Raw genomic sequence first — 15,222 nt, 5'->3', positions numbered from 1 at the left:
TCTCTTTTTCTCCAATTATCTCTCTCTCTCTCTTTCTCTCTCTCTCTCCCTTTCTCTGTCCCTCTCTCTCTCTCTCTAATCTGTTAGTCTAGCCCCCATAAGAATGTTTGTTCTACCATGTGTGCCCCGAGCTGAAATGAGTCTGACACCCCTAATTTAGAGCATTGATAGTGCAGTCAGAATGAGGTCATAGGACCTAGTTCGTGATAATCTGTAAAGATAAAAATACATTTGGCATGAGCTCATACAGCACAGAGAGATAAGAGTATGCAAATCAGCAGTTTTATAGATTTACAACTAGCGTGACATGTTAACCTGAAACTCTGAAAAGATGCAAGCTGGGAGTCTCCTGACGTAGGATAACAAAACACACTCTGGAGTTTACCCCGTGCGTCTCCAAACCACAGATTAGTTCAACACGCCTTTGGGTCTGTTGGCAGAAATGAGCCTCCTCCCGCTTCCTTATGATGAGGCTTCGAGGTTTTTTTCTGAGTCATCGAAGCAGAGAATCAAAAAGGGGTTTCTCTGAGTGGTTGTCATTAATCTAAAAATAATGGGATACGGTTGAATTTAATTTGCAGTGCCCTCCAAAAGTATTGCCAAATATGACCACATTTCAGACTTCAAACTTCAATTTAAAAACCTGAAAGTATTTTGTAAAAATCGACAACACGTGAGACACAATCGTGAAGGTGGAACCAAATTATTTCAATATTTTTGTCACACTAACAGACCCCGTTTTGGGTGTACATGGCTATAGAATCCTTCATACGGAAACTTATTAAATAATGTATGTTCACCGTTGAGGCACTTTATGATAAAAACCCATAGAACAAACTGTTATTACACACAAAACACTAGCCGCACACACAGAACAATTCAATCGGGTGAGCGGTAAGGGTGGGCAGAGATATGCAACACAGCACGCTCCTTCTTTCTTACTTGCGTCAACTGCGCTGAAGAGAAATACATCCCTAAACTTTCATGAACCAGAACAGGATCAGGACCCAAACGTGTGACGTTCTCACGAAAGCCTTTTGTTTTGCGGGAAATGGGGAGTCATGCACGTTAGGCAGTGGTCTGGCGTGGAAGGACAGGAAGCCAGAGACCGACGAGATTGATTCCAATTGCCCGAGTTGATATCGGACAGATGGGGTAGATACCGGACGGGACAGGACAGACAGGATAGATAATGAATCAGGATATCAAAAATCAGACAGGAGAAACTAGACGGAAACGAAAACTGGAGAAAATAATAAACGGGACAGAAAATAGACGGAAACAAAACTGGAAACCGAAATTAAACATGACAAAATAAACGGGAACAATACCGGACAGGAAATATCAACAGGAACAGAACGAGTCGAAACCCACGTCTTGCTGGGCAGAAGTTCGTTAACGAGCTGACAAAGGAAGCGTGAGAGTGCTGAGCTTAAAATAAACAGAAAGCCAATCTGTAAACAAGCCATAGCTGGCGCCACACAGGCGGGGCCAATTGGGCGCCATGTCAAACATGACAATTTTATATTATATTTACAATGAAAAACTGAAAAGCAGGTGTTGTGAAAATATTGGCCCCCTGTGCTCTCAGCTCAGCCAACTGACTGATGACTTCTGAATGATCCAATAACATTAACAGAGTGCACTTGTGTGTCATCAAGTTTCAGTTGAAATGCACCACAGAATGACAAAGCATTATGATAGTATTATAAAGACCTAATAACGCACCCGGCAGGTCCTGGATAGAGTTGTGGAAAAGTTCAGAGCAAAAAGCGGATACAAGAAGATTTCACCGTATTTACACATCTCCTGGAGCACTGTGAGAGCAATAATATCAAACTGAAGAGAGCATAAAACCAATGCGAACCTAGCAAGACCTTGGGTTAGGGTTATCGTTAACCCTTAATTTTCAGCCCGAACATGGAGAAAACTAATCAGAAGAAAATCTAAAAGTGTCAGTCCGTCTGCAAACCTCAGTGTACTCTAGGCAAGCTTTTTCAACCCTGAGTCCCACCAGTTTTTGCTCCCGTCTGTTCCCCGGCTTCGACCTGTTTTTCGATCCTGACCACGTCTACTCTCCTCTCCTGGCTTTCGACTTGTTTCTGATCCCGACCACGTTTTTTGCTCTCCTGTCCTGGCTACTGACCCGTTTTTTTCTGTTCCCAACACCGCCATCGCTCGCCATGGAAGTCCCACTTTCGCGTTCTGAGCGACCTGCTTCCCGCGTCCAGCAATCACCTGATGGTGGGTACAACCCTCTCCTTTCTTCCAATAAAACTGAGCGAAACGTAACACAAGTGGGTCCTGTCTCTGTTCTGGTCTTGAGGGATCAGAATCAATTTGGATGACCTGCAAGCATACACAACTGAGTATTAGGACAATTATTATTCATACTTTACTTAAATCCGCCCTTTATGGAAGAGTGGCAAGAATAAAGCCCTGAAATGAAGATAAAATTGAGCCTAAACAATTCAGCCGACCCAACTCACGGGTATAAAATCCCAAACCCAACCAATAAACTTGATTTGAGGGACTAGGCCAGGGGTAGGGAACCTATGGCTCGGGAGCCATATATGGCTCTTTTCATGAGTACATATGGCTCCGAAATAAAATGTAACTATTGCACATCTCTCTGTGGCGTTCCAAAGTCAAGTGATTTCGTCCCGATTTCGGTCCATATAAAGCCGAAGCAACTTAATGCAGAAGTTCGACAAGAAACCATTTACACTGATAAATAAAACGGCTGGCAAACGACTTTGATTGGGTGAGCAGAAAAGGTGGGCGGATCCCTGCACACAGCGCAAGGCACTTCCTTCTCTCTCTCTTGCTCAGTGCAGTCTACACCGAATATGACGATATGCTTATTGTTTGCAGTAATTTGTGACATTTTTACAAAAGAACTTTGCATGCACATTGTTTTGAAACCGTTATTAAGGACACATTTCATGGAAAAAAATTGCCTCAACACTCTTAACTGAAGGTGGAAGACAAATTGTAAATGGCATATTTACATTGATTTGGGACACAAGATTTGGCATTACTCTCATTTCATACATTTGATTAAATCATCAAATGACACACAGTGAAATAAAATGTACTGAAGAACTAGCTTTGGTCTAAAGAGTGTGTATGGCAGTTTTTTCAATTTTGTCTGAAAATATATGATGTGGCTTTCTCAATTTCTTTTTAAAACATTTTTTTGCTTTTATGGCTCTTTGGGTCAAAAAGGTTCCTGACTACTGGACTAGGCCCTAAGTAAACCCAAAGCTGCATTTTGGCGCCATGCGTACTTTGGCACCGTAGTGTGCGCTTCGGCACTGAAGTGCCCTCTTCAGCTGACGTACGCACGGCGCCAAAATGCAGTGCCGAGGTGAAACTTCAGGGTTTACTTCGGGCCCGGTCCCTCAAATCAAGTCTGCACTTCAGCGCTGAAGTAGGCCCGGCCCTAAAGTGCAGCATCGAGGTATGCCTGGCGCTAAGGTGCAGCGTCGAAGTGTGATACTCAAGTAAAAGTATAGTTACTTCAGAATAATACCATTCAAGTAGAAGTAAAATGTAGTCATCCAAATAATTACTTTAATAAAAGTAAGTGCATGCTGTGCAGATCCTACATAAAGGGGAAAAAACACAAAAAACAGAGAATCCCAGCTCAGCCTGACCTAATGATTGACATTAAATGCCCGAACCTGGGTTTGGGTCCGAGCTTAAGATCTTTCCTCTACCCTGAAAACATCATCCCAACTGTCAAACATGGTGGTGGCATCTCTAGGGTTGCTTTTCTTCTGCAAGAGCTGGGAAGATTGTTAGAGCTGATGGGAAGATACTGTAGATGGAGCCAAATATAATATAATATAATATAATATAATATAATATAATATAATATAATATAATATAATATAATATAATATAATATAATATAATATAATATAATATAATATAATATAATATAATATAATATAATATAATAAAATATAATATAATATAATATAATATAATATAATATAATATAATATAATATAATATAATATAACTTCATATAATAGAATAGAATAGAATAGAATATACCTTTATTGTCATTGTTACAAAATGGGTTGAACATATTGTGACAACGAAATTGGACGTGGCACTCCAGTTTCACATTTAACAGTAAGAAAAAAAGGAAAAAAAGAAGATAAAGGAACAAAGAAGATAAAGGTTATAATTTACACAATATTTACACAAAAAAAGTGTGGGCATGTAGGATGTTACATACAGTGCGATTTTTGCAGAGAATCTATTGGATACTGCAAAGGACCTGAGAACAGGGCACAGGTTTACCTTTTATCAGGACAATGACCCAAAACCAAAAGCAAGAAGAAAGCCCTTTCTGAGAGAATACCATAAAAAGGCCAGTTTAGCATTTGCAAGAATCTACATAAGAAACACAAACAACATGTTGAACAAGGTGCCCTGGTCAGATGAGACCAAAATGTAACTTTTTAAGTATTATATTTGGCATAAGAGTAACACTGCACATCAATCTAAAAACAACATCTCCACTGTCAAACACGGTGGTGGCAGCATCATGCTCTGGGGTTCCTTTTCTTCAACAAGTACTGGGTGGATCGTTTAAGATGATAGTAAGATGGATGGAGCCAAATACAGGGTGATTATGGCAGAAAACAAGTTGCAGACCTGAGAAAGGGGCACAGCTTCACCTTCTAAGGGGACATCAACCCTAAAAGTAAAGCAAAATCTACAACTGTAGGGTTTAAAACTAACAATATAAAGGTGATAGAATGGCCAACCCTAAGTCCAGGCCTCAATCCTATAGAGCAATTGCGGAAAGATCTGAAAAATGCTATCCAGAAATGATCACCATCAAACCTTGAGGAACTTGAGCTCTTTTGTAGGGAAAAATGAGCAAATGTTTCTGTTTCAAGATGTGCAAAACCTATAGAGACGTACCCAAGACTTGTGGCTGTTATTGGTTGTACAAAGTATTAAATCAAAGGGGGGGCAATACTTTTGCAACACTGACTTTTTAATTCTTATTTGTTAGCACAATACAAAATGTTGAATACATAGAAAGTATTTTGGGCTTTTTATCTGGAAGTTGAAAGCCAGACATTCGCCAAAACGTCCAAAAGTGCTCTGGGGGGCCAATACTTTTGCAAGTATTCAGATTAGGTCTAAAGCGACAGGGCGAAAAAGATCCCCATCTGGCATCGTCTTCCTGGAAGATCCTTGTTTTGGTACTCGGCGCGTGGAAATTTACTGGACTTGGGATTTCTATACAGTGATTAACTTTTATGGTTCGCCTTCACTCTCGGGGCATTGAACATTATGTACCTCCGACTAATAAAAACAAAGAATAAATGTTTATGGCCCCCGTGCCAGATATTTACATATTATTTTCTTATTTGTCAACTCTCGGGTCAAGAGGTAAAACCGAAAGCGAGTCATACGTTTACATTGACGGAAAATTTGTCAAATTCCTCATTTACTGGCATAGAGGTTTTAGTAAGACTTGAATACTGTGCATTGTATCCAGCACAAAACAGTTGGTGACTCACGGTAGAAGAAGAAGAAAAACCAAAGAAAACAGAGATAATAGCAGAATCTTTGGTTTAAAAATATTTTGGAGTTACGTAGTTTCAACAGTACTGCATGTACTTGCCTTTTGCCCAGTCACAAAACTTTAGAAAAAAAAGATGGTTAAGTCAAGTCATGTTCATTTGTAAAGCCCTTAATCACAAGAAGTCTCAAAGGGGACCTCAGACCACAAACTATTACAAACCACAGACTATTATTACACCATCCCCTGATCTAAAACCTACATGAGGGCAAGGGAAAACCCAAAAACCTCAACATGATGAAAATGAAGAAACCTTGAGAAGGGACCGCACAGGAGGTAATCTCCTACCAGGATGACCAGGCTGCAACGGATGTTGCGATAACAAATAATACACAGATATTGTCAACATAAAATTGTCACGGTTGCCATGGCGCCCAATTGGTCCGAGCCGTGTGGCGCCAGGTCCTGTCACGGTTGCCACGCCACCCAAATGGCGCCACCCATTGACACCGGCTGAAACGCGTTGACAGATTGCTCCTTGGGAGTACTTAAACGCGGTCCTTTGAGCCGTTAGTTGTCGGAGCGTCTGCAAGATTCCTGTTAGACTCTGTGTGAATTTGCCTGCGTTTGATCCTGTTTTATTTTCGTACTGATCTGTTTGATTTTGACCATTCTTTTGTTTGGATTTTAATCCACTTCCGCGACAATCGATCCCCGGTTCGAGTGTGCGTGCGTTCCTCCTCTCCCTAATAAACTGTGAGAATGTTACGCGATTGGGTTCTCCATTCTGGTTTCCTGACCTGGTTCGTGACAAAAATATAGGCTATTCATATGCTATAGAATATAAGTGTGTTTGAAGCCTAGTTTAAACAGTTTCTCTGAGGTTGCAGATCAAATCTAAGGGGGAAGAACATTCCACATCCTGAATGGAGCACCTGCGGATCTCTTCTTGGCTCTTGGGATCACTAATAGACCAGCGTTTTCACAGCGAAGGTTCTGGACCCGAACAAAGGAGGAAAAAAACTTGAGCGATATGAGGGAGCAAGTTCATGCATGATTTTGTATCCTACCAACAGAACCTTAAAATCACATCTTAAGCTAACAGGAAGCCAGTGCAGGTTAGCTAAAATCGGTTTAATGTGATCAAACTTTCTTGTCTTTGTTAAAAGCCTCCATGCAGCATTTTGTTCCAGCTGAAGGCTCTTGATTTTGGACTGCGGGAGACCGGAGAGTAGGGCATTACAGTAATCGAGACGGGAGGCAACAAACGCATGGATTATAATCTCCGCATCTGACTTTAAATTAAAAAAATCAGCACAGCTAAAGTTTGGTCTTTTAAATATTAGATCGCTTGTTCCTCAAGCTTTACTTGTTGATGATCTTATTCGTGATCACAAACTTAACCCGATTGGTCTGTGTGAAACTTGGTTGAGACCGGATAATTTTTTACCGTAAACAAGGCTTCTTCTACTGATAACAAAGATATGCTTGCTGAAAAACAAGAAACGCATACATTCATCCTAATAAGATAGTGTGGAAAAGCAAAACTTATATATGGAATACAGGGAAAATACACAGGATGTGTATTTTCCGTGGCTTGAACTAGACAATGCACGTATTCATTCCACAGGAGTTATTTTTGAAGAATCCCGACTAAAAATGAGTGATTTCATGATGTGACATCACCAACGTGTGACTAAAACTGACTAAACGTAAATTACTCAAGGAGGGGGTCGACGCCTGTGGTGGGGAGTACACCGCATGCTTTGTCACTGTAGTTAAGTCCATCTTTCAAATACACATATTTCTTTTATTTCTATTTTTAGAACACTTCTTTTCTCTCTCCGTTTAGCCAAAGACATAGATAGAGTAAGTACTCCCTGTACATGCATGTTGCATTTTTTCGACATGACGTAACTTAAACCGAGGGAAATTAGGTTTGAGCTTGATTGAAATGACATGGAGGAATGTGTAGCCAAGTTTAAGACTACCCAAGGTTTCTAATAATTTCTGATAATTTTGTTCTTTAGTGAAGACGAAAAAAATGGCGGATTCAGAATTCAAGAGAGGAAAGGCATCTGTTTATCTGAGCTGTGATCATTAGAAGCATAATGTCAGATGGAACGGTTTTAAGAAATAGATATCGGCATGTTTCCCGCCATACGCTTTACCGTAAAAGAGGATAAAAAATATCAATAAACAGTTTGTATCTGACTGTATATATTTAAACATACTCAACCGGAATCTTATTCTTTTTGTGTGTATTAACCATTTAACGGTTATTTTCATTAACGTAAAGATATTATTATTTCAGTTGAGACGTTTTCAAGGTATATATCTATCTATCTATCTATCTATCTATCTATCTATCTATCTATCTATCTATCTATCTATCTATCTATCTATCTATCTATCTATCTATCTATCTCTCCAACTATCTATCTATCTATCTATCTCTTTTCAACCATCTATCTACCAGCCAACTATCTATCTATCCATCTATCTATTTTTTCAATCATCTATCTATCTTTTCAACCATCCATCTCTCCAACCCCGCCAACTAACTCTATCTATCTATCTATCTATCTATCTATCTATCTATCTATCTATCTATCTATCTATCTATCTATCTATCTATCTATCTATCTATCTATCTATCTATCTATCTATCTATCTATCTATCTATCTATCTATCCATCCATCCATCCATCCATCCATCCATCCATCCATCCATCTATCTATCTATCTATCTATCTATCTATCTATCTATCTATCTATCTATCTATCTATCTATCTACCTACCTACCTAACCATCTATCTATCTATCTATAAATCTCTCCAGCCATCTATCTATCTATAAATCTATCTATCTATCTATCCATAAATCTCTCCAACCATCTCTCTCTCTCTCTCTCTCTCTCTCTCTCTCTCTCTCTCTCTCTCTGTCTCTATCTATCTATCCACCTATTAGGTAGTTAGCAAGGAATCTAGGTAGTTAGTTAGCTAGTTTATAACTATAATATATGATAAAAATATAATAATACAACTATTTTCATTTAAAATAATTAACTGGGAAAAAAACTTAAAATGTACGGTTACATAATATTTTTAACACACAGTTTTCAATAAGTTTTTAACAATTTCCTATACAAAATAGAATAAAATCCCCCCCTCAAAGAGCAGTTCAACATCATTTCCTTCCTTCTGTCGTTGGAGGGGTTTATTCACGCACACTTAATCTCGTTTCAAAATAAAATTGGACTACACTAAAATACAATTCGAGGAACAAGATTTGTGTGTATGGTTTGAATTTTAAAAAACGGTAGATTTTTGTTTTTGAGATGATAGGCGTTTTCAAGGGGGAACAAGTGGTAGAGTTTTGGTGAGTTCGCAGTACTTTTATTTTACAAGTCAGCGTTTTGTTTTTGTTAGTTTTTATTTTTTAATTTTTTTAATGTTGGTGTATTTTTTCTCACAATTAGTTACCCAAATGTGATGAGCAAGTACAAAAAACATTTGAAGTAACATAGCACAATATTTTTTATTCATTTTTAAAGAAAAATCAATTTTATAAACAGAATTTAACTGTAAAAAAAAAAGTACAATTTAATTTTTTTTGTAAACAAGCACAAATATTTTTACAATACTTTTAGTTTTTATTTTGTTTGCGTATTTTTATTCACACTTACTCAACCAAATCCGATGAGCACATCAACAAAAAGTGTCGAAACAACATACTTTTTCGTTTCGTACGTGCCCGCGCCGAGAAGACGCTGACTACGTGAGCGTGCCCGGGACCAAAATGTCCCGACAATTTGCGCATGCGCGCAACCCTGTGGTTCAACTCGCTCCCTGCGCGTGCCTTTGACGTCATCAACCCTGGCAAGACGCCAAGTGGGAGGAGCTTGTGACGTCAGTGGCCTCCCATTCACAAGCCCGGGGCCGTATATAAACAAAGTGCTTCCACTCCACTTTCACAGTTGCCTCGTCGAAAACTGCCGCAACGATCGCACCGGGAAAGAAGGAAAAAACAGCAGCGGATACTTTTAAAGGAGACTTAAAGTTACTTTTTATCTTTTTTTAGTTGTTTTTTGGGGGAGGTTGTCTCAATCGGAACTTGAACTAGCAGCTCCTCAAGTTTCTACCTATATGTATTTGGATCTAACCTTCCTTTCCCGTCGCCCTACTATGGTCATAATGGAGGTGGGCACCATCGACTGTGCGTCCCTTCGCGGTCTGTTGGAGGCCGACAGCCCGCGTGTCCTGGTACTGGACTGCCGCTCCTTTTTGTCCTTTAACGCCTCCCACATTGCGGCCTCCAGCAATGTGCGCTTCAGCAGCATCGTCCGGAGACGCGCTAGAGGCGGCCTGGGACTCGAGCATATTGTTCCAAACGAGGACACTCGATGTCGGCTTGTGTCCGGCGAGTACCATTCGGTGGTCCTCCTGGACGACCAAACTTGCGATATAAGCCAAGCCAAGAAAGAAGGGACTTTGATGCTGGCTGTTGGAGCCCTGTGCCGGGATCCCTGTGGAGCGAGTGTCTTCATTCTTAAAGGTATATATATTTAAAAGTGTCAGGCTAGCGTTTGTTGTGTGTGTGTGTTTGTGTGGCAACAACTGTAGTTTTCAGCTGTCACCATAACAGCTGCTGCTGTAAACAATTCAGGAATAGACTGCAGCTTCCAAAGCAGTTGTTCCCTTTTTCAGTGGTTTCCAAACTAAGGCCCGCCTCCACAAAATACTACCCTCTCGAGAGGTCCTATATTGAGATGACCTGACAGCAGCAATTTTGTTTTCTTTATAATAAAGTAAAACCAGCAACACTGCAACTCTGGATTCTCGCAAACATAACTTTTGATGATGAAATGAAACGAGGGTTGGCATGCATACATACTGTACACTGCCTAAATACCATAGTCAACAAACACCATGTTGAAATAATTACCACAGTAAACACACCAGCCGTAAAAGTTATGTCATAAAACAGTATTTCTAAGCGGGTAAAGACTCAAATGAGACTAAATTTATTCTATCTATCTATTCTATCTAGCTTGGTCATATCCCTCAAGAGGGTTGACCGACAGCAAGACAAACATATACAATAACAAGGAAAATAAAAAGGAAAAAATAGCAAAAAACACACACAAAAATGTTTGGACCATGGCCAACCCAAATGCCCAAACACCCAAACAAGTTATGCACCTCGGCACCTAAGTTGTTCATGCTTTCGTCCCTCCAGATGAGACAGAATAAATGAAAATTGTAAGTACTCACTGCTTTCAGAGGCACATTTGATGGGTATGACGAAAACAAAGCACAGGGCATTGGTGGGACGTTTAAATGGGTAGGAAGGAATTTCAGAGCAATAGCAGTGAATACTTTTTAACATAAAAAAATCTGGTTACGCGTTTATAGTTGTGACAGAATTCAATCCCTGGTCACCATGGTGTAAACTCTTACCATTTGACTTCCATTCATATTGATTTCATATAAAAAAGGGCCGTTGGGTTTCATCTCATTTGTCACATTATCTATAGTCACGGCACAAAGATACTTAGAATTATATCTATCTACCTTGGTCATATCCCTTAAGAGGGGTGACCGACAGCAAGACAAACACAAATAATAACAAAGAAAATAAAAATGGAAAAAATAGAAAAAAAACACACAGAAACCTTTTTGGACCATAGCCAACCCAAATACCCAAACAAGTTAGGCACCTCGGCACCTGAGTTGGTCATGCTTTCGTCCCTCCAGATGAAACGGGACACAAGAAAGCGGCCATGTCACTCTGGTCAGGGTGACACAACACACTCTTTTGTTCAACAGCAGGGCCCGACAGCTTTCACTGGTTTACCCCTGCCGCATCATGCAGGTGCCCTGCCCATCCCTTAGAACGCGTCTACACATCCCACTATCCTTAAATTCTTACAATTCTAAACAAAATAAATCTTCTCTAGTGATCTAGCATCTCATATGAGTTTGTCACTCATCGCTGCCAGTCAATGCCGAGGTCCGGCTCATTTCTTAACACTGAAAAACAACGGCAACTATATAATGATGCTGCTGTATTTGAATCAGATCAGGAAGATTTTCCTGCTATAGGTAACGATGGAAACTATCATTATTTGTTTCACGTGGGGGAGCAAACCCCCACCCAAAAAACAGCCTAGAGTGGGGTGGGCGCTACCAGACTGTACTGCCCAAGACAGAGTACAGGAAGTGGTGCCCCAACAACCCTGGTAGTTCGTACACCCCTTGGTGGAACTTTATTACTTATTTCATGAATAGTGTTATATTTATTCTCTGACTTTTGTTCTGCGAAGAATCCAGAGAGGGTTATAATTCATCTCTATAATAGAGCTATTATTTATTTTCTGACGTTTGTTCTGTAAAGAATCCGGAAGAGTGATTTGAATGTGGCCTTTTGGGAAACAATACATTGTTTTATATTCAGGCACTACTGCAATGGTCACACTTTTTCTGTTGAAAACTGGGAACAGTTTTTTGTGACCTCCCCCAGGAAAAAGTTTGGGAACCCCTGCCTTTTTTGGTGATCACGCTCATTACTCAATTTTTATTCCTTCAGGTGGATTTGACGCGTTTTCCAAAGAGTATCCAGAAATGTGCACCAAACCGTCTCCCTCCCAGGGGCTCAGTTTACCACTCAGCTCCAGCCACCCAGGAAGTGCAGACCCGAGCTGTAGCCCATGCAACACACCCCTCTATGACCAGGTTAGTTTTTTAATTTAATTTTTATACGCATGCTCAGAGTGAGAAGTTTGCCTCCAGTGCTCATGCATCTGCTATTCCAGGGTGGTCCGGTGGAAATCTTGCCCTTCCTGTACCTGGGCAGCGCTTACCATGCGTCACGGAAGGATATGCTGGACATGTTGGGGATCACGGCCCTCATAAATGTCTCCGCCAACTGCCCCAACCACTTCGAAGACTCGTTTGTGTATAAAAGCATCCCGGTGGAGGACAACCACAAAGCGGACATAAGCGCCTGGTTCAACGTGGCTATCGAGTTTATCGGTTAGTATTATGTTTGATTTTTATTGGTTGGAACTGATTCTGTTTCTGCTAGTTTTGAATGGCCTTTATAATATATGTAAAGTACCTCCTGAGAAATTAAACTCTGGGAAGAAGATATTAAATCAAATTAACCCTTTTGGGGGGTCTTTTTGTACAAAGTTTAAGGGGCTGTTCCATTTTCAACAATTTTTTAGGTTGTTTGAAAAAAAAAGACCAATTTTAGAAAATACCTTTTTTTTTTAAGATATATTTTGGTACTAAATGAGTGTGTATCAAATTAGGGGACCCAAAAAACCGCAACCCCCATTTCCTTTGGGATTTACATTTGAAAAAGTTCCCTCCAAAAAACGGAGCAGCTGGCTCAGCAGAAGCTCCATTGGTTACATCATCAGCCTTCCCCCACCAAACACACATGCCACATTCTTTTGTTGTGTCTCCACAAAAGCCGACTTCTCCCCGCTCACTGGCGGGCTTCCTCCCGGATCACTGTTCCCACTGGGGGTGGGTTGGCTTCCTCCTTTATGTACGGGACCCACCCCCTTTTGATTTGACCCTCAAAAGCTTTCACCCCCTGCTGGCCTATTAACAACGCTCTCAGGTTTTCAAAATCAATTGTAAACCGCGTTATGCTAACTTGAAGGTAATCCCAAATTCTTAAACATGTAAAATTTGAGGAAATAGTATATATATGATTTTGCCAGAAATCCATACATATTTAATCTGTAGATTCTAATTATTTTCCACGATAATGCATTTTATCACCCTAGCAAGCGTGTTTTGTTTTACATGTTAATAAGTTGAAGAAGTTACGAGTGCTTTATGCATTAGTGGTGCAAATAAGGGTTAGGGCAGCCAGGTTAACCGATAACCAACAACTGAAAGTAGCCAAAGCTACAGCAATAAACATAAAGTCGGCCCGGATTAAATCAAGGAACATGGCAAAACTGATGTTAACGTCATGCGAGCCAGCCAAACAACACAAGCTGCAAACAGGAGCAAACAAAACAGGAACTCCCTTGGCAGCCCCTATGCTAACCTGGAGCTAGCCAGACAAAGTTATCCCACCACACTGTGGGGAAAAAAAGGAACCCCACAATGCAAACAGAAATGAGCGCTATGCAATCGTTGTTCACTACAATCGCTGTCTGTTTTGGAGCTGGCCTCACACGTTATGTTAATGGGATTCGCCATTTTAAAAGTGATGTGTTCCTTAAATGACAGCCAGATGGGTCCACTTTGAGACTAAATTTCTTGAGCCACCTGTTGTGCGGTACATTTCGCAACATATTTGCATAGTTGTGGCGAGACAACTACACGTTTTGAGCCTAAATGAGAAAACAATTTTGGGAGGGAATACCTTTTTAACCCGCCCTTTTTTTTTTCCCCTTTCAGATTCAGTTCGTAACAAGGGCGGCCGCGTGTTCGTCCACTGCCAAGCGGGAATTTCCCGGTCGGCCACCATCTGCCTGGCTTACCTCATGCGCACCAATCGGGTCAAACTAGACGAGGCCTTCGAGTTTGTCAAGCAGCGGCGCAGCATCATCTCGCCAAACTTCAGTTTCATGGGGCAGCTCCTGCAATTCGAATCGCAAGTGCTGGCATCCTCAACTTGCTCTTCGGAGGCCGGCAGCCCTGCTATCGGAAATGGCGGGACCGTTTTCAACTTTCCCGTGTCCATCCCCGTGCACTCTTCGGCCAGTCAGCTCTCCTTTCTCCACAGTCCTATCACCACCTCGCCCAGCTGCTGACACAAAAATAACTAGTGACTCGAAAAAACAGTGGTGCTGGTATCACTGCACGAAAACGTGCGTTGGACTCTTGATGTCAATTCGAGGGCAGCTCAAGGATTCTGCTACATGAAAGCCAATGCTTTTGATAATCACAATCGTTTATGGATAACAAATCAGAGGGCTAACGGCAGTCTCAGGAATGTTGACCTCACAAAAGTGTATTTTGCTTCCTAGTTAAGCGATCCAATTATCAACCTATGCTGACAAGTTACTGCTTCATTTGAAGAACAACGAATGTATCCCCGCAGTTTTTCGTAGATGCGCCGGAAGAAAGCGATTTGAAAGCCAATGTTTGCCTTTTTTGCTAATCATGACGATCCTGATGAGATGGGGAAAGCGACCATTTATTACCTCATGTTTCTGTACTGTGTACTGCGAGGCCTGCGTTGGGCAGGTGGTCTGCAGTGATTGCTATCTGACGTATTTATTGAAGTAAAGTAATATATTTCTCTAGTATATCTATTTTTGCATACGAGCTATTCAATGTTTTTATACAATGGAATAAATATGAAATGTATTTGTACATCTTGTGGTGGCCTTTTCATTCTGTTGTTTGAACTAAATTATTTCTTAAAGGTATAAGTGAACACATGCCAGATACAATCTTTTTTTTCTTTTTTTATGTAAATAATCATCTCGAAATGGACGGATAGATTTATTAGGGGCGGACAATCCTTTTTCAACAGCGGACAAATTTGGTTATAAAAATTTAGCAGTGGGGTGAGTGAGGCCAGGGGGATAATAAAGATTGATGTGCATTGAAAAACTAAAACAAAATTCGAAACATACCTTGATAGATAAAAACACGACAATGCAAATGCAGAAAAACATATTTGA

At 40.5% G+C, this 15,222-nt stretch overlaps 1 protein-coding gene across 1 annotated transcript; it reads left to right on the top strand.

The window, feature by feature from the left end:
• Window positions 1–9,519: 9,519 nt before the first annotated feature.
• On the top strand, window positions 9,520–14,908 carry dusp1 (dual specificity phosphatase 1). The gene is made up of 4 exons (XM_088343428.1): window positions 9,520–10,115; window positions 12,150–12,295; window positions 12,376–12,595; window positions 13,988–14,908. The coding sequence occupies exons 1-4, from the start codon at window positions 9,707–9,709 to the stop codon at window positions 14,341–14,343; spliced, it is 1,131 nt and encodes a 376-aa protein (XP_088199554.1). The 5' UTR covers window positions 9,520–9,706; the 3' UTR covers window positions 14,344–14,908.
• Window positions 14,909–15,222: the final 314 nt, after the last annotated feature.

This window comes from Urocampus carinirostris, chromosome 9 (genome assembly GCF_059441175.1).
Source record: "Urocampus carinirostris isolate Australia breed hairy pipefish chromosome 9, RoL_Ucar_1.0, whole genome shotgun sequence".
NCBI classification, from domain to species: domain Eukaryota; kingdom Metazoa; phylum Chordata; class Actinopteri; order Syngnathiformes; family Syngnathidae; genus Urocampus; species Urocampus carinirostris.
The sequence above is the reverse complement of the archived record's forward strand: the minus strand, read 5'-3'. Positions and strand labels throughout refer to the sequence as shown.

Bases quoted from the DNA above. Each gene is read 5' to 3' on its own strand.
- dusp1 (XM_088343428.1), top strand. From the start codon at position 9,707: ATGTATTTGGATCTAACCTTCCTTTCCCGTCGCCCTACTATGGTCATA. The intron at 12,296-12,375 runs GTTAGTTTTTTA...CTGCTATTCCAG, and splicing joins ACACACCCCTCTATGACCAG to GGTGGTCCGGTGGAAATCTT. The intron at 12,596-13,987 runs GTTAGTATTATG...TTCCCCTTTCAG, and splicing joins CGTGGCTATCGAGTTTATCG to ATTCAGTTCGTAACAAGGGC.